The sequence below is a fragment of the Myotis yumanensis genome, unplaced genomic scaffold, assembly GCF_028538775.1.
Source record: "Myotis yumanensis isolate MYYU_CA2020_CCGP unplaced genomic scaffold, mMyoYum1.0.hap1 SCAF_8, whole genome shotgun sequence".
Taxonomy (NCBI): domain Eukaryota; kingdom Metazoa; phylum Chordata; class Mammalia; order Chiroptera; family Vespertilionidae; genus Myotis; species Myotis yumanensis.
In genome coordinates, this window is record NW_027223759.1 from 15,721,389 (window position 1) to 15,744,812 (window position 23,424).

Here is a 23,424-nt window from a genome sequence, read left to right on the forward strand (position 1 = left end):
ATCAAGCCCACAACCTGGGCATGTGCCCTTGACTGGAATTGAACCCAGGACCCTTGAGTCCATAGGCCAACGCTCTTTCCACTGAGCCAAACCAGCTGGGGCTCCATTTCACTTTTTAAATAATATATGATTATCACTACTATTCATTCTATTCTTTTCTATATAGACTGTACTGTTTTGTTCTTTTAATTCATCAATATTCTATACATGAACAATAGAATTGAGGTTTTAAAAATTATTTTCTCTAAGAAGATAAAAACACAATGCAACTTGAATATTCCAGACTGACCAAAATTATTTATTGCTCTTTTAATTTAAGGATGTTGATTGACCCATGGTAGAAAATAAAGAGTGGTGCTTGGGTTTGAGATTGTCAGTTGTTTATCCTTGTCTAGAGCAGGAGACACTTGGTTTGTGTTATATGAATGCAATTCAGAGAGAAATGTAGGTATAAAAAATTTCAGGAAGTCCTCAGTCTAGAATAGTCTACATTGTTTTGTTTTTCTGAATGATGGTAAACAGATCTGGACATGGGTATTATAAATAAGTTTCCAGCCAGTCTTCCTAAACAATGCTTGATCTGTAAAGAAAAAGGGAAATGAGTTGGACTTTTATTTTAATGTGAAGTGAAAAGAAGAAAAAGCACAAACAAGCCAACACTTTCAAGGTAAACTATTTCCTCGTTGTAAGAACATGGTTGCAAGTGCTTAACTGTGATAACATGGTTTGCTAGAGTGGAAACTGTTAAAAACTATGTGTTATTCAGAAAACGTAGGTCCATACTTTTATTAGTGTTATGTTCCAACTAAATTAATTATTCTGGATTGTTGACTCCATTGCATACTTATAGTACAAAGATAGGATTTATATATTAAACTTCTGAGGTTTTTGCTTATACAAAGTGATCTATTTCTAAATAACCCATTTCAGGGAGTTGAAGTTTTCTGGTTCATATAAATAACTTTTAAGAAATAATACTAATTATATCGACAGAATATAAAGTGAAGCAGTTAAAGAAAATAAAAAAAATCAAGAAAGTCTAAATAGTAAAGAGGAAACATATATACCTTGAGAGCTCCATTTAGATAGACATGATATGCTTGACAAAAGCTGTAGGCACAATACAGACAGTTGAGAGTTAGAAAACAGTCAAATTTAATAAAAAAAAAAGAGGTTCTGAAAGTTACTTCAATCTTAATTAATCTTAGCTATAACACTGGAGCTTATTTTTTATGCTCTGTACAGTCCGCTGTACTTATTACTGGATTTGTGACCTTTCCCCTGATTTTATAAATTTAATTTTTGAGTAAGGGGTACATTCACATGATTAAATTTTTCTTCTTTAAAGTATGAAAGAATTTATAACAAAAAAATGTTTCTCACCACTGTCTCCCAGATATTTAGTTTCTCCTTTATAGCTAAGTTCATAGAGCTATTAAGTGCATATAAGAGAATACAAATATATACTTCTTTTTAAAAAATATATTTTTATTGATTTCAGAGAGGAAGGGAGAGGAAGAGAGAGATGGAAACATCAATGAATAGAGAAAATCATTGATTGGCTGTCTCCTGCACGCCCCCCAATGGGGACGGAGCCTGTAACCTGGGCATGTGCCCTTGACTGGCATCAAACCTGGGACCTTTCAGTCCTCAGGCCAACCAACGCTCTATTCCCTGAGCCAAACCAGCTAGGGACAAATATATGTTTATAAAAATTTTTTTTACATGAATGGTGGCATACTCTGCAAATTCTTTTGCACTTATTTTTCTCACTTAGTAATATACTTGGAGATGTTACCCTAACCATAAATAAGAATGTCATTTTTTTCTTTTAGGGCTGTAGGGTATTTCATTGTGTAAATGTACTGGAATCTATATGATACATCCTACATTGACTAACATTGAGTTGTTCAAATATTTGGCCATCACAAACAGCACTACTAACAAATAACCATGTAGCACTCATTTCACTTGACAGCAAGAATGTCTACATTCCTTGAAGTAGATTTGTTAGATCTGCTGGTACCCCATCACCACGCAGGGATTTAAATGATTTACATTCCCAGCAGGAATGCATCAGATCGGCTTTTCTACACATTCTTCTCACCCCAAAGTTTGGTCAAACTGTTAATCTTCAGCAATCAGCTTATTTAAAAATGATATTTCAGTGTAGTATCAATCTGCATTTCTCTTGTTATTAATGAAGTTTAGCATATTCTACTGTATTTGTGTATATACTTTCCTTTTCTATGAAGTGTCTGTTCATATATCTATTAATTTTTTATTAGGTTGTGGTCTTTTTATAAATTTGTAATTGCTTTTTATTAGGAAAATGAGCTCTTTGCAATACTGATTGCAAAAATATATAGGTCATCTGGCCTAATTAGCATATTATGCTTTTATTATTATAGATATTCAAATCTTCACAAGAATTTAACTTTAGAGTTAGAGTTATTATATAGTTCATTGATAATAAGGGAGGTGAAGAAAAAGAAATTATTTTAAGCTCAAATGGAGTCCATAATCAATCTAATCATTTAAGAGATGCAGTAACTACCAGAGCACATGAGATTGTACCTTCATAGTTGATGCATCCATTGGAGTCTTCTTGACCTTGCAACAGCGTTTCCACTTCTTCCTCTCTCATCTTTTCACCTGATGAAGCAAAAGTCTTTGTTCAGAAAGGAAGTCAGAGAATATTTTCAAAATTCCACCGTAAGTGATCAGTTTGGAACTCCTGGAGACTATGACTAAGCTCTTGGAGGATAGGAACCAAGCCCTTCTTATTCCTCTTGCACTTAGTAGGTTGCCAATAAATGTTTTTGAGTCAGTGAATTAAGTGCACATTATATACGAACTAGAGGCCCGTCAGCCCAGCCTGCACCCTCTCCAATCCGAGATCCCTCGGGGAATGTCCAACTGCCGGTTTAGGCCCAATCCACCAGTTTAGGCCCCATCCCGGCCTAAACCAGCAGTTGGACATCCTTCTCACAATCCGGGACCTCTGACTCCTACTGCTCACCTGCCTGCTGCCTGAGAGCCCCAAACTGCTTCTGCCTGCCAGCCTGATTGACGCCTAACTGCTCCCCTGCCGGCCCAATTGCCCCCAACTGCCCTCCCCTGCCAGCCCGATCTCCCACAACTGCCCTCCCCTGACACAACCTGCCTCCTCCACCAACACTGGGACCAGCCACCTCCATGCTGCGTGGAGCCTCGGTACCCCCAGGCCTCACCACATGGAGCAGCCACCGGGCCCCGCCTCCGCTGTGCACGTGGCCATCTTGTGGTGGCCATCTTGTGGTGGCCATCTTGTGGTGGCATCATGCGTGAAGGCCACCCAGGCTTTTATTAGTATAGATATTCAAACTATATCCTATGAGGACTACAGTGTTTTACTATTCATTACCAATAATTAAAGTTACCATTTTCTCCAAACTCACTCATTGACACTGTAGTTAATTGAAATGGTTGTTAACTTTTGAATATTCTTTTACGTTTTCCCTTTGTAGTCTTTTCCCTTATCTACCTTGGTTATAACATGATTCCCTCAAGTCATACTCCTTCTTATATATTCTGTCCTACTAATTCCACTAGAACAAATGTCCTTACCCAGTGTGGCTAGAACGTGACGGAGTTCAGCACCCATGACTGTGCCATTGCCTTCCTTGTCAAAGACACGCAGACCCTCAACAAAGTCTTCATAAGTGCCCTGCTCCTTGTTGTTAGAAATAGCTTGCATCATGGGAAGAAATTGTTCAAACTCAATTTTCTTGACGTTCATCTCTGGAAGACATTGCAATTTGGAGAGTGTTAGCAAACATAAAATGCTATCTCTGAGTCTCAAATTAAACTTGAAAGTTTATTCTAGATGACCTGAAAAATCTTCATACAGTGAAAATTTCAGTTGGTAAGTTGCTGATGAGAAAAATTTGGTAATAGTTAATAGCCTGAGCTCTGGAGTCCTAGTCCTTGACCTTTTATCTCCAATCCACCATTTACAACTATGTGATTATGGGCAAGTTTATTAACCAATTTATGTCTCAGCTTCTTCATCTCTAAAATAGAGATATTTCATAGTGCTAGTATGAGAATTACTAGTAAATAAGATGACACAAGCCAAGTTTGTCACAATACCTGGGACAACTGAATACTTAATGTTAGCCACTATTTTATTAGTATTGTCAATTTAATATTTTTAAAAATATATTTTTATTGATTTCAGATAAGAAGGGAGAGGAAGAGAGAGATAAAACATCGATGAGAGAGAATCATTGATCGGCTGCCTCCTGCACGCCTCCCCACTGGGGACCGAGCCCACAAGCCAAGCATGTGCCCTGACCAGGAATCGAACTGAGACCTCCTAGTTTGTAGGTCAATGCTCAACCACTGAGCCACACTGGCCGGGCTTAATTTAATATTTTTATAAATACTAGGGAAACTATATAAAATTATACCGACACAATAAACCCATTAGCATGTAAATATAGTAAAACTTAATTGAACTTTTAATATATAGTCCAACTTTGTCCTGAGCTTTTGTAGGGCCTTCAATTTCTTTAAATTTTAGCTAATTTAAAAAAGAAGCTTATGAGGAAAGAATGTGTCAAATGTTTTGTGATCTTCTGACTTTTTTGTAGTTTAGAGGCCTGCAGATGATAAGACTATCTTTAGTAATTTTTGACAAGGTGAATCATATTCACAGGAAATATAAAATAGACTATCCAGATGTATGCAGTGTATAGTTATGTACCCCTAAAATCAGAATTCCCTTTTACTAGTCTCTCCTCATAGAATACAAATCTAGTATATTAAATAATAGTAAAAAGATTGAATGGAAATGCTGAATAAATGAATATTTACTTAATAATTCCATTAAAGATGGATGTTTGATAAGCTAGAAATGGCACTTAAGAAGGAAGACTTGACTTACTATTCTTTTACTTTATCTCACTCTCTCAGCTATTATTTTGTGTGATTTACCTGGAAATTTTCCTTCAAAGAAAATGAACTGTGATGAATAGTCTAGCAGACTGATTTAGAGTTAGGTTTTCTTGAAGTACTTTTTTCTTTTGCAACACAAGAAAATTGTCATTTTAATTATCAAAGAAAAAAAAATTATTTGTTTTCTTTTTTTCCCTATGGCAAAGATAAACAGCCCACGTATCTATTTGAAAAACATCAAGTTGGTCTTCTTGCTGTTGTTTGTTTTCCAATAGATTATTATATTTTGCCATGAACCTTTGGGATTAAAAATTTTTTTTCTTGCTCTAGACTGAAGACTGGGTTTCTGTGTTGAGCAAATAAATTCTGCAATTTTGACACTCATGTATGTCATTGATTTTGATCCCATGATTTAACTTGGGTGACTGAATGCAGGTTTGGCTTAGATTTTTAGGTCTTTTTGTAATTCTCTGGACATAAAAAAAAATACTCTTATTAAGATGTCATCCTGTTTTTGTTAATTAAGATAGCTGAGTTTCCTTTAAGAGACTTACAGAAGCAGGGTGTTAAAAGATAGGCCTTTGGGTAAAGTTAGCAGGTATTTTGTCTCCCTGAAAACATTGATTTCATTTCTCTGGCTTTTATCAGAGTAGACATCCTCTCGGGGTGTGCTATTATAATTTACTTGGAGTTATTTGCAAAGTGCATTATGTTTTAGTCATATTTAACATCTTTGTCAAAATGTAATTTTGCCTTTGAAGGTTTGAAAAAATTTGTAGATTTGGGTATTATTTCATTTCATTAACCTTTAAATTATGAGCATTAAGATAAGATGATGATAATGATGTTAGCATTAAATATTATTTCCTTGCATTAGCATGAAATTTTATCAAGCTTGCAAATTCTCAAAGGAAGGTTAACTTACTTTATGAGGGAAAAAACTGACTCTAGCCAAGTGGCACACTTACCATCAAAAGCCAATTAAGTCCTATTCTGTGAAACTTATTTCTTAATAAATCTCTTTCTCTGAAACACACACACACACACACACACCACGTATTTCTCAACTTATTGGGAAAACATGGGGTTACCTTCATTGGTGGGGTTTCCCAGCACCTTCTTGACCTCTGCATTGGTGGGGTTTGTGCCTAGAGCCCGGAGGACATCGCCAACCTGGCTTAAGGTGATTTTGCTATCACCTGTCCTGTCAAACAGGAGAAACGCCTCCTTGAAATCTGCAAGAAGCAAGAAGCATTAGGGGGCCTTTTTTTCTACCTCAGACCTATAAGTTAACCCTAATTTCATCAAAGATCCAGTTCAAACTCTCCGCTATTTTACAAATTTTTCCAACGTTGTGATTGCTAGATTCTCCCTTTTCCTAGTTCAAACAGTCACGGACACACCCTTTCACGTGGGGGCTATTTTAAAGCAGCATTTCCCATTTCAAGTCATACGTTATTATTAATCAGATATGGAAATTGGAGCCTCTAGTCATATTTGTCCGTATTTCCTTCATCTGCGTGGGAAGGAGGAATGGGTTAAGACATTCTGAGGCTTTAAGAATTCCTTATATAACCTCTCATATAATTAACTAAGTTAATAACATTTCAAGAAACATTTTCAAATGGGGTTGTGTTTGTGAGGTTAATACAAACTTTTCAAATTACATGAAAAAAACCTCCTCTTGAGTTACAAATTTCCTAGATACTCCCCTTAACCAGTTTTCTTCAGGAGTAACTTAATTTTTTCAGAAAGAAAAATATAGAAAGGTGAGACAAATCTCTAAATTCTATAAGTGGTCATTTAACCACTTCAATGTGTGACTATAATAGGCTCCTAGTATAATTTATTTAGAAGGAGGAATATGTGTTTGGGTCTGTTGCTATGGTAATCTATTCTTTTTTTTTCAGATCATACATATGACAACATGTTGCTATGTTAGTATTAAGTACATATATCCTAATGAAAAATTTATGGAGATAATGGTAAATTCACATGCACTTTTGAGAAAAAGTACAGATGTCTTAAATACTCTGCCTAGTATCCCCCAATAGTAACCATTTGCAAAGTTATTGTATACTATTGAAATCAGGATATTCACATTGATAGATACCACCAATTTTATTCAGATTTCCATTTTACTTGTACGTGTGTGTGTGTGTGTATAAGTACATATTCTTAAAGTGTAATTTTTTTTATCACAATCACTATATTCCTTAATTTTCCTAAATTTTGTCATTCTCCTTTAATAGAATGGTTTTGCCTTTCAGAATTACATTAAAAAAGAATTAAGGCATGTACACCAAAAAGACAGAAAGAGGTACTACTATCGATTAGGGGACAGTAAAGACATTTTAATAAAACCTTCTAAATTTAACTAAATGAATTTCCTGGGAAACCAAAAGTACTGATGGCAATGTGTTGAGTTAATACTAACAATTGTAAAATCATTTGTGAATGAAAGAGGTGAAAGCAGTCTTATTTTAGGCCATTAGTTGTTCAGGATCAAATTATACCTTCTGGAAAGATTACTCAGCAAAATACCCTATTTTACTGTCCCTCCATCCCCTAATCTAAGATTGAACCAGACATTTTCACTGTCAACTATTGTGACCATGTTTCCCTCCTTTGCTAAAATTTCCCCCTCATATTCTCTGCAATTTGACCATAAAAGATCATTTCCCTAATCTGAAAACATGCCCCAGGCACTGTGGGGTCATTAGTTAAATATTGTTTCATCTTTCTAAGGGACATGTGAAACTGAACTATTCCTGTTACTGGCTCCAGGCTTTCATGCACAAATCGCTCAGCGGGCTCACTATTACCCTGGTCAGATGCTTGATATAGAAATAGGAATTTTATGGGCTGTAATAGAATCTTCCTGACATTAAACCTTCTGTTGATTTAAAGGCTAAGGCCAGAAAGATATTGTTCTTTCTACCCCAGAATTTTAAAGCTTATGGTTTTCTCTTGAAGAGTCTAGAACATGGGTTAGCAAACCCCTGCCTAGGGGCTGACCACCTGTTTTTGTAAACAAAGTTTGATTGGAATACAGCTAATTGTGTATGTATTGTCTATGGCTGTTTTCATCAGCAACAGATCTGGGTTCTTTTTACAGAGACGGCATTTGCCAATAAAGCTTAACATATTTACTCTTTGATCCTTTAAAAAAATTTTTTCTAGCCCCTTGTCTAGATCAATACTGTTCTAGAACTTTCTGTGATGATTGAAATGTTCTATATCTGGGCTGCCCCAAAATGTAGCTACTAGTTACCTGCAATTCTTGAGCACTAGAAGACAACTAGTACAACTGTGGAAATGGAATTTTAAATGTTTACTATTTTTAAATAGTTAATTTATTTTTAACTATTTACAGTTTAAATTTAAATAGCCACATGTGGCCAGTGGAAACTCTATTGGACAGCATAGGAGGACTTAGACCTTTAGGAGGCTATGATTTTCTAGTTGTTATTTCTCCTTTCCTACAAACCTGTGAAACATTCAAATAGAACAGCCTTGAGTAAAACTATTTAATCATTAATCAAGAAAGTAATAAAAGGAAGTCTTCATTTCTTTCTGAACAAATCAGATTTTCATTTCATTTAAAATGCTAAGAAACATTTGTTTTCCTGGCACAAGAGAAAAACCAGTCCACCATACCAATGTTTACCAAAACTCTGTATCTAAAACCTATTTCATATATGAAGTAATAGGTTTCATTGTAATAGTTTAATAAGTTTAAACTTCCCGTCTGTCCCTATAAGGGTTTTAAAGTCTTCTATTGTTTGGTCCTACCATAGTTTGGCTTTCAAAATTACCCTGTAAAGTAGATCTTTAAGAGGACTGGGATGTAATTAGCTGAAAATGTTGCAGCATCACTAGTTAAGAATGTATCAAAAATCAAACAAATTATAGTAGAAGTACCAACTATTTTGAATAAAAAATAGTCCTATTTAGTATAATTTTATAGGATATTGAGTTCTGAGTCATGAAGTTATCTAATTGTTCTACATGAGGCCATCAACCATGATGTGGGTACATGTGAGTCTGTACTACAGCTACTACAGCAAATATCCTCTTTTTCCTTAATTGATGTTTGAACATGAGATAGTCCAGACACTAAAACACAGGAAACGGTGGAATTCTTTAGGTGGAGAACTGAGTCTTTGAATAGGTCCTTATTAATCACCTATATTTAAAATTACATAATATATACCATAACATGTATAATATTGATACTTATTATGACCAATATTCTAAGTTATATATCATACACCTAATTTTTCTTCCCTTCTCTTTCATAGATTATTTCTATCTCACTTTATTTGAATATGTGACACTGTCACTCCATAAAACATGCCTCAGTACCCTTCTAGTGAAAAAATAGGATCTTATAGGGCACAGGATTCTTGGATTCCAAGACTGAAAGGAGAAAAAAATGGGAGTGTTAGGGAAAGTATTCCGATTCTCTTGAATCATAAGAGTTTAAGTTTTTTAGTTAGTAACTGTTTTTATGAAAGAAATTCTAATGAATTTAAACTAAATACCAGATTTTGATCTTATTATTAATTCTTAGGTTCCCTGAGCAAGTCCCATCCCCTCCCTGGGAACCTGTCTTGTGTCACTAAAGATGGTCCAGGAGACATCTACTGTTTCCCCCCACAGTTTTATGACAAATACTCTTCCCTCTTTGTCTGTGCATTTACTTTTATTCTATATCTACTTTACCCATCATTTCTCTCAATGCATTATAATGCCCATTGAGATTATGTAGATTTGGTCATTGGCAGTTTTATAATAATTATTTTATTTTCCAAATTGAACAATTCAGACTTGCAAAATCTCTCTTTAAGTATTTGATTAACAAATTAGCCATCCAAAATCTACATCTTTTAGGGGTATACTAGTATATATAGATATTTAGAAATCAGTGAATATAAGGGCTTATTTTGTAGTGTTTATCTATTGTTTGCTTTAACCTCTGATTACTAATTATAAGAAAGGGCTGCTTGGGGGTGCTGAGAGAAGTTAGAGTGATTGAGAGCATTTATTTTTAGAGTGGCAGCACCAGTGGGGGGTCATTAGGAAGAACTAATCTCATCCAGAGGGAGTCGGCTTTCCAAACCCATCTTTCTGAGTGTGCACATATCAACAGCAATATCTTTTAAACTTACCATCCTGCTGTTCCTGAGAGAACTCGATCTGTCAGAAAGAAATTAACCACAAAGAATATTTTAACCAACCAAATTGTCCTGACTTTACAGTGTATCCAAGCTCATTCCCTGAGTCATCTTTAAAGTAAGCTCCCAAAGTCAGCCTACTTTTCAGAGTTCAGGCATAGCTTGGACACTAACAGGTTGAGCCAGTTAGTCACATGCCTTGGAGATAAGTGATATTTCTGAAACTAGGCAGTGTTCTGCCTACTTCTGAAGTAGAAAAGCTCAATTCACTTACCAGCAATCTGGTCAGCACTGAAGGACTGAAGTGGCGAGAGGGAGAAAGAAAAAAAAGCTAGTACTCTTTCAAATGCATTGACAGAATTGAGTGCTGTCTGTCCTGAGATTTTTAAAAAGCCATGTAGGTTTCATAGAGTAAGAAGGTTGCCTGAGGATACGTTGGAGTCTAGGATAAATAAAAAACTATTGCAAAAGATAGTTAGGGAACATCTCTCTTTGATGAATCAATGCTTTAACAGAGGCCAAGTCAAATACTTTCTGGAATAAGATAATAATCTAGAGTATATTGAAGATATGTCTAAAACAGGTACACTGTTTTAAGAAGAACAGATGCATTGCATTGCAAAGAATCACCACAAGTTGTTCTTCTGTTTAACCATCACATTTTTACTAAATGCATTGGAAGCAGATTACTCAGCTTTAGAAATTGGCATCACTGGATTGTTTTTTAAGATGCAATATTTTCCTATAGTTGCAGAGGGTTTTTTTCTTTCTAAATTTAGATATAATAAACCTTATGTGATATAGCAAAAATTGATGAAGCATAAAGTACTACTTTGGGAACTAAGTCTTATTTTTCCAGCTGGCATAATAGCTCAAATTAATTCTTCTATCCTCAGCCCACCTCACCAAAAACCCAAAGCAGATTCTAAAGACTCATATTGAATATGCTATCTCCCCAATTCTGTTTTATGTCTGCCTTTTTTCTCAGTAAGATGATAGCCCCTATCTCTTTCCTCCTGCAAATGACAAACGCTTTTCTCATAGGACCCACCATGATGGAGCTGCTGGGCTGCAAAACAGTGGCGAAGATGAAGAGTTGAGGGCTGCTCCAATCCCTGAGTGGGGCCACCCTGGTGCAGGCTGCCTTTTATTGTGGGGGAAGCTGTGACCTCACAGTTCGATTCAGGTTTCAGAGAGAGGTGGCCACTCCCTTCGGAGAGTTCTTCAGCTTTCTTAGGGCAAAGAGGGAGAGGGATCTGTACCCTGAGGGCTATTTTTAGGAAACCAGAAACCATAGTAGACAGCCATAGTGAGCCCGAAGCCTGTCGGTACTTTTATGGTCCTTATCTCTGAGATGCTCTCCTGGAGTGTCTTCCTTTAAGAAGCTTATTTGTTCAGTGGCAGAGGAGCCTCGAATTTCTCTAGGGGCCTGAGCTGACCCCTGCTCCCAGTGAATGTTAGACTTTGCAAACGTCAAGTGAGCCGTCTTGGTATTAATGAAATGTATTGGATAGGACTGGTTTGGGGTTTCAATTGGCAACCCCTTGTGGAAAAGTTCAGAGGACCTGAGAGGCATCCCACATTCTGTGAGTTTCTTAGGGTTCACCCAAGTGCTAATCTCGCCAGTTCTTGAAAATCTGTGATTAATCAATTTTTACAATCTGTATGCTCAGAAGTATAAAGCTTATCTAAACCAGGAATGGTTTGATCTCTGTTTTTCACCATTCTCCCTTAGTACACTTATTACATTTGGGTATTTTCTTCCCTCCCTGTTATCTTTATAGTGGCTGATCAGTCAATTTTTTTGAATTTCTGAAGTTCTTCTAGGCAGGAAAGCTGATAGTCTCTCTCTCTCTCTCTCTCTCTCTCTCTCTCTGTATGTATGTATAAGCTTTATTCCTGGTTCTTTTTAAAACAAAACATTATGCAAAGTGAAATAAGTCAGTCAGAAAAAGCTAAGAAGTATATGATTTCACTCATATGTGGGATATAAGACTGAAGCTCGTGAACACAAACAGCAGTGTGGTGGTTCCAGAGCGAAGGGTGTGGGGGAGAAGAGGGTCCTAATATAAGGTGACAGGAGAAGATCTGACTTTGGGTGGTGGGCACATGGTGCAGTATACAGATCTTGTAACATAGAAACCCACACCTGAAACCTGTATGTTCATGTTGACCATTGTTACCCCAATTAATGCAATAAAAAATAAAAATAAAACAAGACATTAAATTTATTGTGGTGACATTGGAAAATAACATTATATGAGTTCAAGCGTACAATTCCATAATACACCATCTGTATACTGCATTGTGTGCTCACCCCCCAAAGCCTAGTCTCCTTCCGTCACCATATATTTATAGATTCCCCTTAATCTCCTTCAACCTCCCCACTCCCCCCCTTTTCTTCTGGTAATCACCGTTATCTGTTGATAGACCATTTTTGCATTCTTTTTCTCTCCTTCTATTTGAGATTTTAAAATTTTATGTAAATTCTTAGTAGAACGTGCTGATTCTGTTTCTGTCATGTCAAACATTTGATGGCTCAGTCTACAGACCTAGAAACAAAGAACCCAGAACCGGGCTGAGGAAGGCAAAGCTGTACTTTAGAACTTGAAATGTATCCCAGGGAGTGGCCGGTAATGGGTTCTCATGGTAGCTTATCTGAAAATAGAGGGCCCTCTCTTCCTAGAATGGTACTGTGCAAAATGGTACAGGGAAAGATTGGTCTTAAAATGTCCACTGATGTTCACACATGTCTATCAGTTTTCTACTTATTTAAAGCATCTCACAGGCATAAGAATGTTGGAAGTAAGTTCTAATGTAAGTACGATTTCCGCACTACTTTTAAGAAAATGGTCACAGAAAGCATAAAGTCTCCCCCTGCAGACAAATTTGTATCTGCAGCTTTCCCTTAAGCATTTAGAAAGAAATCAGCACTTACTAGTAAATGTGTATTACTTTTTGTTCAAAGACTGCGGATAGTGAAAAAAATCTCATAGGGTCTTGAGTTCCAAAATGAGGACTGAAAATATAACTTAAACAATATTAATACCTAGGTAAGCATATCTTCATAAATAGATTGACACTTTGAAAGAGTTAATAAAAATATTTAGATGCTTTGAATCATTAGGGGAAGATAGAAGGGAGGGACAATTGATAATTGTGTACTTTGGAGCCTCATGATTCTGATGCAAAAATTAAAGGCTTTAGAGCAAACCATGTTTCATTGTGTTTTTTTAGTCTTGTAATTTTATGTATTGAATTGCCTATGAGTAATATTGAGAGCTAGCATATATCTTTAGAAGAGCTGATAAATATAAATAATAAAAAGTAAACTCATCAAAGTTTCCCTACATAATGATCATTTTCTTTTCTTTCTTTTTTTGAGTAGAGATGTGTATCCTTGAGTATATATAGAATATGGTTAATTTGTATAAAATCTGTTGAGTATTCTGGAAAGTCATTTTAAAAGTTATGTTTATGTTATGAAAAAGCTATTTTTTACCACTTGGATATCATGTAGAGGTTTAATATTATTAAAATAGAAGAGGTAGGCAGTTGCCAAACTTTTTAACTCTATTTTTTCTCTGAACTTTATCACATAGAGAATGAGAGTTTAGGTTTTTTGAATCTATTGGGAATCAAAGTAAACATTTAAGCAAGTTATTGACAACCGTGGAGAAGGCTGCAGTATAGTCTAGTCCAGGGAATAAACTATATTTTTCAAGTTAGAAAACCCAGGTGCTGTGCTCATAGAATAAATGGGAAATGCTATTTGTTTTTTGGTACACTTTTACAGATGACAAAAACTTTCTCTGGCATCTCTTCTGGTGTTATAATGGAGAAGTAGCCAGAACCGCCCCCACCCCCCCCACCTTATTTAAATAACCAGCCCTTTGAACATGACTTCGACAAATACAAAATGGCAGCTGATTTTGAGCTCAGTTTGCTATATCATCATCTGGTTTATTTTAAAAATTAGATTTAAGTCTCTCTTCTCATGTCTGTTTCTTAGAAATTAATTATTCTTCAAAGTCCTGATAAAAGATCCTTCTCTTGAAATGAACCTTTTCTCTCTGCTTACCTAGCTCCATCCTTCCACTCAAAGATGACCTTTAACCTTCCGATTGGATGTAAACTTCTGGGTAGCTCAGGGCATTATGAAAGCCTTTGTGCAGGCTTACTCCAACCTTTCCCTCTTGGCGAGCTGCCCCTGCCTTTATTCTTCGATGTTATCCCCCATAATTATAAAATACCTGCTTACATTAGATGATCAACGGATTTTCATTAAGTTAAAGTCATTAGAACATATGCATAGTAAGCTCCTCCTTCGAACATAAGCTCCTCCTCTAGGATATTATATTCCCTGAGGGAAGAGACTTCATCAGTCCCTTCAAGAGCTCACACTCTAGAGGAGGTGCTTACATTCTCCGTTGACACGCCATCTCCAGCCCCGAGAGCTGCCAAACACATAGTAGGCATGCTCATCCTGAGTTATTGATGTATGTGCCCTTAGATTTCCAGAGCCTTTGCTTAGATTCTGTGTAAATGTTTATGATTAAGACCACTACTTTGAAACCCTCAATTTGTTTTTTTAAAGTTTTTTTTCCCATCTTCGCCTATATACTTATATTAGACCGATAGTAAAACAACTACACTCCACATTTTTGTGAGTCATATACTGTTTGGCTTTGGATTTAGGTAGGTAGTAGTATATAAGGTACTGGTATTAAAAATGATTTTTGTTGCAATATTTATAGGTATTTTCTCATTTTGAGAAGCATTTTTCTAAAAGTAATCATGAGGTTTGGTTATCTGATTAAAAAAAGATAAAGTCTCTGGTATATAGAAGGAATTTATAGGAAAAATATAAAATGCATTTAATCAAACAGGCTCTGGAATTGATGTATGTTACGATTTGGTAGTATTAGCTAATGTCACCCCAATAAATTTAATTAAAATATTTTTAAAAACTGCTAAAAAAAGATGTAGTAAAACAAGAAGAGCTATAGTAAAAGGTGATTTGGGAGATATGTGTTGTTGATACTGAGGGAAATGCCCTAGGAAGGAACATAGACTACAGTCTTTAAACAACTTCATCATCACTGTGAGGTACATGGGACTGATCACTGGTGAGGCTGAGTAAAACAATCAATCTACCAGGGCTACCTTTCAATCAAGAAAACATTACTGCAGGTTCTCTGATTTAATGCCTGTCAAAGAGACAAAGATTTGGATGTATGCAAGCCCTAAGGAAAACTTGATTAATTTTTCAGGCCAAACTCACAGACTTATCTGGAGAAAAAGTTCCTTTTGCGACAATAGGTATATATAAATATTGGCATTACCATTTTAGAGGTTTCAGGTCTTTTGATATAGTGGAAAGAAAACTAGATAGGGATTAAACCATTCAGAATTTTGTTCTGGTTCTCATAACAAATCATGTGTCTTTGGATTAAATAATTTCTCTTGTCTGTATCATAGCTTCCTCAAATATAAACTATTATACTTAATGATTTCTAGGGTTGCTTAGGGTACTACAGTTTTCCATTTTTTTTGTTAGTAGAATCTACCTCAACTCACTTTTTCTAGTGGAAAAAGGTAGGTTGCCCAAAAATTCAATTAATAATATTATTTTGAAGTAGTTTAGTTAAAGAGAATTTAAGCAAAACATAATTTCACACACTGTGTTCAGTTGAGTCAGATGTTTTATAAACAGGAGACAGTGTATAACTTTGGGCACTTGATAGATTCAAAGAACCTCATCCACCACAGTGGGAATAAGTATAAAAAGTTGATTAGGATGTGATTTTATCTTTAGGGAGAAGTTTCTTCTCTGGTTTCAGCTCACCATTATTAATTTATGACTAGAATAGCAAGGATTTATCATCCATATAATTGAAATTTTAACTAGTGTCATCGAAGCCCTTCCTGTATATATATATTATAATTTTGCCCTCCAAATTCTGATTTGGGTGATAAGCAACGGATAGAGTCTTGATTGTAAAAGCAAACTCTAAAAGACCTTCTTTTCATACAAAAAGTATTTCAGTATGAAAAGACGTGGAAGAAAGTGCAGTATCAGCAGACTAAATATAATCCTTCCCACAATTTCCATGAGTCAGATGGTGCTGAATGCTGGTAATTATGGACTGACTTCTAAAGACAACTTGCCAGGGGTTGGTGCAGTTGCAGCACTAAAATGTCGAGAAGCTAAATTTGGTACTGTCACTTCATGCTCTTCTTGACTTGCAAAGATTTCATTATCTTTAACATTGAATGTGCTACTCGCCATTAATTGGTGAACACATCTATTCCTTAACGAACTGCATTTTACTTCACAAAGACATCAGCCAGTTGCTTGTAATTCAAAATATAATATTAGAGAGAGATACCAATGCCCTTTAATATTTTTCCACTCCATTCCACCTATTCTCTCTCTCTCTCTCTTTTTTTTTTTTACAACCTTAGTGTTTGAAAGTGGAAACTTGATGTGGACACTCAGAGATAGTCTTAAATAGTTTCTAATTTGCTCCTAAGGTTATATTCACATCACAAATATTAATATTACAATTGATTGACATTATAATTTTATCTAAAATTAACTCATATTATTGAAAGACCAGAGTAAAAACAGACAAACTCTTATAATTATATAGTGAAAATGTAAAAACAACTTATATATGTTCTTCCCCTTTCCTTCTAAATAGAAATTGGCCATATGTGTTCTTTTCCTCAAACTGGTTAAGGTTTTATTATTATACATGTGGCATTATATTTCTATAAATAACCCCAGTTAATGTTCGGTTGGGATTTCCAGTTTAAACCATGTTGTTTACTTGTAAATAGAAATCCTATACCATTCTCAGAATATTAGCCTGATGGCAAATTTTGGAGTTCAGATTTAATATATGTGTATGTTAAATTAAAAACATACTCATTTAAAAAATTTATTCAGCTTCATTACATTTAACAACATTTAAAAAATAATTTGGTATAACTTAAAATTTTTTTCAGCTTTATTGGGATATAAGTGATATATCACAGCTATTTTCTGCCAGTGTTTTGCAAGATGTTTTAAAACGTGCAATACTTGACTATTTAGTCAGGGGCACTGACTGCTTTTCCCTTAGATTGTCAAATAAAAAATGACAACAGCCAACACAATGATAGCTGTCCAGTGTGAATGATCAAAATTATATCTATTTTTTGTCAGATCAGCAAAAAAATATATATTTCTTATTGTGCCACAAAATGTTAGTAATTAGTTTATGTGCCATGAGACGAAAAAGGTTGAAAATCGCTGGCATATAACATTGTGTAAGTTTAAGGTGTACACGTGATGATCTGATATGTGATGGTTTTGATACTGTGAAATAATTACCACAATAAGGTTCATTAAAACATCCATCACTCACATAGGTATCTTTTATTTAAGTGAGAATTTTTAAGATTTAGTCCCTTAGCAGCTTTCCAGTACACAATGCAGTATCATTATCTCTAGTCACCGTGCTGTACATGGATCCCCAGAAGTTATTCTCTTACCCTGAAGTTGGTATCCTCTGACCATTTCACTCTTTCCTTCCACTTCAACCCCCACCCCTGGCAATTACCAATCTACTTTCATAACAGCATTTAAAAAATATACATGTTCTGTTTCCAACTTTTTATAGGAAGCTGTAGCACAGTGGCTAGGAGTCTTTCTTAGTTCCTAATATTCCACCTCCCATGTGTAAAACGGAACACAACCCATCAGCAACAGATGATAAGATAGGAAAGCTGTGGAGAATAGAACGGTAGTGAAAGGCCAAGGTTAAGGCATGAACTTGCTCTGAGGTGTGCTTGTCCCTCCCTCTCGTGGCGACACAGGGCTGTGCAGGGTAATATAAGAACCACTCTACCTCACATGCTGGAGAGGAAAAGAGTCTCCTTTACACATTCTTACCAACAGCAACTCACTCTTTATAAACAGCAGGTAGGTTGTAATATGGTTAACACAGTGGACTCTGGATTGGCCTTTGAGATTAATCCTAGCTTCATCATTGCTAGTTATTTGATCATGGATATAACACTGAATCTCTCTTAGACCCTTTAGTTTCTTTTCTTGCAAAATGAGGCTAAAACAATCTCAGTGCAATGTTTTGAGGATTAAATAAGATAATAGGGCACAGAGTAAATTCACAATGAATGTAGTTGTTCTATTATAAAGAACTTTATAATTTTCAAAACCTTTCATGGCCATGACCTTGTTTGATTTCCCCAAAAGTCCTCCTAAGTGGGATTGGGTTTGTATTAGCCTGGTTAGATGTGAGAAAAAGAATTTATAGATTAACACTAACAATCCTACACCCTGACCAGAATAAGCTAGGTGTCACAATGTATACATATATTTGTCTCCACTGAATATCCATAAATAAATAGATGTATATATCAGGAATGCTGTATTTCTACCTTGCCCATTAAATTGAAAGTTTAAATTTTCCCAAGCACATGGTCAATTGTTGCTGTGAGGTTTGTTATTGAATGAGTTTCTGTCAATGCATTTTGTACCTTTACAACTTTTTGTAATATCGCCTGCAATCTAGTCAGAGATGACCCAATTGAGTGGTAAATACAACGAGAATTAAAATTTAAGCCACACAATGAGAGACGTGATTCTTAGTCCCATCACTTCACAGCAATCCTGACATATAAGCTATGGCATGCAGCATGCAAAATATTCACTTACACATTGAAGAGCTTTAGAAATCTAGCAGCATGGTCATTTCATTACTTATTTACTTTTGTTATTTCACTTGGTTGTAATTTTGGGCATCAGGTGTTAATTCTTTGCACCTACAACTATACTATTCAGGGTAGGTTTTAATTCCTACACTTGAGATTCTGTCAGGCAGTGTTCTTTATTCAGGGCAGTGTTGCTGGAAGTATCATCTCTGTGAAAGCAAAGAGCTCGCAGAACCACCTGGAACAGTAACTTTAATGTTCAAATATCAGCAGAAAATGTGCTTTTGAAAAAGGATACTCATAGAAAATCCATGGAGATAAGACATCATATAAACATTTCCTCAGATATCAAAGGTTTTATGTCAGAACAATTGAAGAAACTGTTCTAAACAAATAACCAACAAATCAGGAGGAAATTAAAAAAAATTTAAAAATCCTCACCCAAGGATATTTTTCCATTGATTTTTAGAGAGACTAGAAGAGAGGGAAAGACAAAGAGAAATATCAATGTGAGAGAAACACATTGATTGGTTGCTTCCTGCACATGCCCTGACTAGGGCCCCAGCCAGGGAGGAGCCTGCAACCTACGTATGTGCCCTTGGCCAGAATTGAACCTGGGACCCTTTGGTCCGCAGGCTGACACTCTGTCCACTGAGCCAAACCGACTAGGGTGGAAATCAAATTTAAAGGCACATTAAAAAAAAACACACATTTAAGAAATTGATAAAACTAATTAATCTACAAGATTGTTCAGAGTTTATGGTGAGTCAAATATATGGCTGTTAAACATGGTATGTTATATGAAACACAGATATTGGCTGGGAAAAATATTGAGGAATTCAATATTACTATGATTATAATACTAGACAAAGATCATTATGCTTAAACTTTAGCATTACTCAAAGTCTAAAGGACAGATAGATTTCTAAATCATATGATTTATGAAAGTTTAAAATCCAATTACGTTTTTTTATTAAGTTTTTAGAAAGTTAATGAACACATAGAATAGCTCTATTAATTTCTCTAAAGTTCATTTTCTCTGCTTGAAGAAAGTTTATAACATATGAGGTAATATAACTAGGAACATCATTACGTGATTAAAAGCATCATAATATGAAATGTTTCAATGTGCATTTTAATTAGCCTTGTTACCTACTTGGATGAAATTAAGTTTATAAAGTCCTCAAGTTGCATCACATTCTTTGGCCATGTTATAATACCTATAAATACATACTCATTTCATATTGATAAATGAAAATCATTGAAGGCATTGAAATTCCTTCACAAAAATATATTCATTTCACTTATATTTTCTTTCTTTTCTCTTTCTATCAAGAATTGGCTCTCTGGACTGGCTGGCATGGCTCAGTGGTTGAGTGTCAACCTATGAACCAGAAGGTCATGGTTTGATTCCGGTTAGGGCTTGATTCCCAGTGGGGGTATGCAGGAGGCAGCCAATCGATGATTCTCTCTCATCATTGATGTTTCTATCTCTCTCTTCCCCTTTCCCTTCCTCCCTGAAATCAATAAAAATATATTATATAAAAAAGTAATTGGCTCTCTGAATTAAAGATAAAGGTTAATTTCTTCCTGTTTCTTCTAGATTTACTTAACTTATTTTTGGGTTTGTGTCCCTTACTGGGACCTATCACATCTCTGGTTCTGCAGTGAAATGAAGATGGAACAGACCCCATCTTTATAGAGACTCCGAGGAGTATTTCCTTATTTTGCTTAGTTGTACTAGCTCATACCAGCTTTAATTCAACCTATAGAGGAAAAGATAAACCAATTTTCTGCTGACTCTAAACAAGGAATCAGCTTAATCTCTTGATTAAAAGAGTGATGTTTTGTCTTGTCTTGGAGTCTTCTTACCTGCCAACCTAACATTTTATTTATTTACTTACTCTTACACAGTTTCTCAGGGAAGAACATTAATGCCTGTTTTCATTAGTGAGATACTTCTTTTTCTTCTTAAGATAAAGGTACATTTTCCCCTTTCCAGATACTTGCAGTCCCAGACACAAAGAGAGGGTATTGTCTTATAAATCACAATAAATATAAAGAAGAATTGCTTTGACATTAATTTTTATCTTGAATGTTAGGATAGAGCACAGAATCAGAGGATAGAGACAGCCAGAATCACTGGAGTGGCTGTAATCACGCTTACTGTACAATGTAGTCAGTGCGCATCTGCACAGCTACATTAACAAGGTTGTGCGGATGAAACATTTGGTTTTCTCTTAATGAGCTGTATGCAGGCAGTCCTCATGGTGGAAGTATATTTATTAGAAGGTCTGACATGCATTTCTCTCCCTAAGTAGATATTCATTAAAAATAATAGTTCCTAACAAAGAAAAAATAGTTCCTAACCACCAATATTAGATTCTATGAAAATTTTACTTCAGTTATCTATAAACTCAAGATAAAATATTTATGATAATCTACTCTTACTTTGAAACATAAAATTTCATGTTTAACTGGAACGTTATAAGAATTATGAATGTATTTATTTAACTTCAGCACATATACCTAAAGATGATCTAAATAAATATTTATGTTAAGAATATTTTTAAAATTTACAATTATAGTAAAATAGTCAATGAAGTGTTTATCTATAGGTCAGCTTCACCCCTGCCAGTAAAGTGTTAATTTAGCAAAATTCAGATTTATTGTGTACTGAACTTTTGACTTCAGGGAAAAGAGCACGCATAGGCACTTTCACCCATGAGTTTTCCATATAAGGCAGGGTTCTTTAGATGAAGATTTTAAAACTGTCCTTTGGACCAATCTCAGCCCAGTGAACAAGGAGAAGGGGCACATTTGAAGGGTTACATCACTGAGAGGTAACAGGCTCATGCATTGCATCATTGTTCTAAAAGCAGCTAACCTTTTGCTATTCAAGAACTGTGATCACAGTAAAGTGTTGACACAAAAATCAATCACATTCTCCTTAGTTCAAGGATGCAAGAGCTCAAAGACATAAACTAAAAGCCATATAACCAACAAGATTTACAGTATTTTTTTGTGTTAGTTTCATTTAGAAACAGCTCACGCATTCTGAATTAAATCCTGTGTATAAATAAACAAGATGACAGTTATAGTCACTGAAACACTTGAGTACATAATTGTCTGCACTGAGATCTCATTTGGTGTTGTATCAAGTTTTATTAAGCAAAGCTGAGGGGGAAATTAGCTTGAATTGCAAAAATCTTCTCTTTTTCAGATGACATAAAGGTGCTGTCAAATAAGGACATCCAGGACAACTGGGTCTTCAGCTGCTTTAAAATTTTTGGAAATCCCTAGAGGGACCCAAATGTTCCTTTTGATATAGCTTTAAAGTGAGGGATCTAGTTTCTACAGAGATTTTATAAAAAATTAAAACAAGTATTTGTTTAAATATTTGTAAAGCACCTTTACGCTTATATAAATTACCCCAAATTTGGGGTGGGGGGGAAAGGAAACTAGAGAGCAAAACTATAGAGAAAATACAGGTCCCACATGCAATTACCATACTCATGGTAATTTTATTGAAATTATATGTTAGAATTCATTTACCTTTTAATCAGGATTCTCTCCTCTCCAAATCTACCAGTTCGTCTAATAATGGCATTTGTCTCGATGAAAAAATATACCTTTTGCAAGTTTCTAGAGTTCCCTAATGTCGAAAGATGTTTCAGTGACCAAACTATTCACCCGTTTAGTTACCTTAATGGCAGAGAGGTCAATTTTTTCTTCTTTGGGTGGGGCAGGTGCAGGTGCTGGGGCAGGGGCTGGGGCAGGAGCAGCAGCGGCAGGTTTCTTCACGTCCTTCTTTGGTGCCATTTTGTTTAAAAGAATGGGTTTTTTTACAAAAGAGAGAGAGCAGAAGCACCTCCAAAAGAACCTGTCAAAGTGATTCTTGGAAGAGGAGTGGCGGTGCAGTTGATCCACGGCCCAGTGTCTTGAAGGTGGCCCCAGAGTATTAAGTGGCATAAGGGCCTGCGTATATATTTCACTTAGTGCCTAACAGAATCTCGCACATGAGGCTGGATTGGACAGCGCGCTAGTCAAGGGGGATGGCATTCCTACTCTGTCTATAAATGGAGTCTAAAGGGTCAGGGCTTCATCATATTTTTTTAAACTCCTCTTGCTCCCCCCCCCCCCCCCTCTATAAAAGAGAAAGACGTATGCCAAAGCCAGTCTCAGATCCTTTGGTGATAGTAAAGTTGATTGACTGATACTATTTTCTTCGTGGAATTATAATTCTGCTGAAGTTGTAAATCTTTTTTTCTTCACACCATGCCTAAGAAGCGGACGGAAGGATTCTATTTCAACTTGGAATTTTGGCAGGGAGTGCCACCAACTTTCACCCAGCTCCTGTGCTCATGCTCCCCCCGCCCCCCTTGCCATAACTCACAAGAATATGTTGGTCAGCAAAGAGGCTGTGATGTTTAAAAATAAAAAGCAGACGTATAAGGAGAGCCCATCAAGTCTTAAACTGGTTTCCTTTCTAGGGAGCACAATCTCTCTCTCTCTCTCTCTCTCTCTCTCTCTCTCTCTCTTAAACTGGATGCTAAAGAAAAATAATTTAAAAATACTTTTT

General features: G+C 35.7%; 1 protein-coding gene across 2 annotated transcripts; it reads right to left on the reverse strand.

The window, feature by feature from the left end:
• Window positions 1–277: 277 nt before the first annotated feature.
• Window positions 278–22,808, reverse strand: MYL1 (myosin light chain 1). 2 transcript variants are annotated; one of them, XM_070422046.1, is made up of 7 exons: window positions 22,548–22,808; window positions 10,116–10,143; window positions 6,033–6,176; window positions 3,610–3,783; window positions 2,578–2,655; window positions 1,068–1,110; window positions 278–580 (listed from the first exon to the last, which is right to left on the reverse strand). In XM_070422046.1, exons 1-6 carry the CDS (start codon window positions 22,662–22,664, stop codon window positions 1,082–1,084), a joined length of 570 nt encoding a protein of 189 aa, XP_070278147.1. In that variant the 5' UTR covers window positions 22,665–22,808; the 3' UTR covers window positions 278–580; window positions 1,068–1,081. The 2 variants fall into 2 exon arrangements, with proteins under 2 accessions (XP_070278147.1, XP_070278148.1); XM_070422047.1 differs by lacking the exons at window positions 10,116–10,143; window positions 22,548–22,808 and adding exons at window positions 10,396–10,420; window positions 11,173–11,239.
• Window positions 22,809–23,424: the final 616 nt, after the last annotated feature.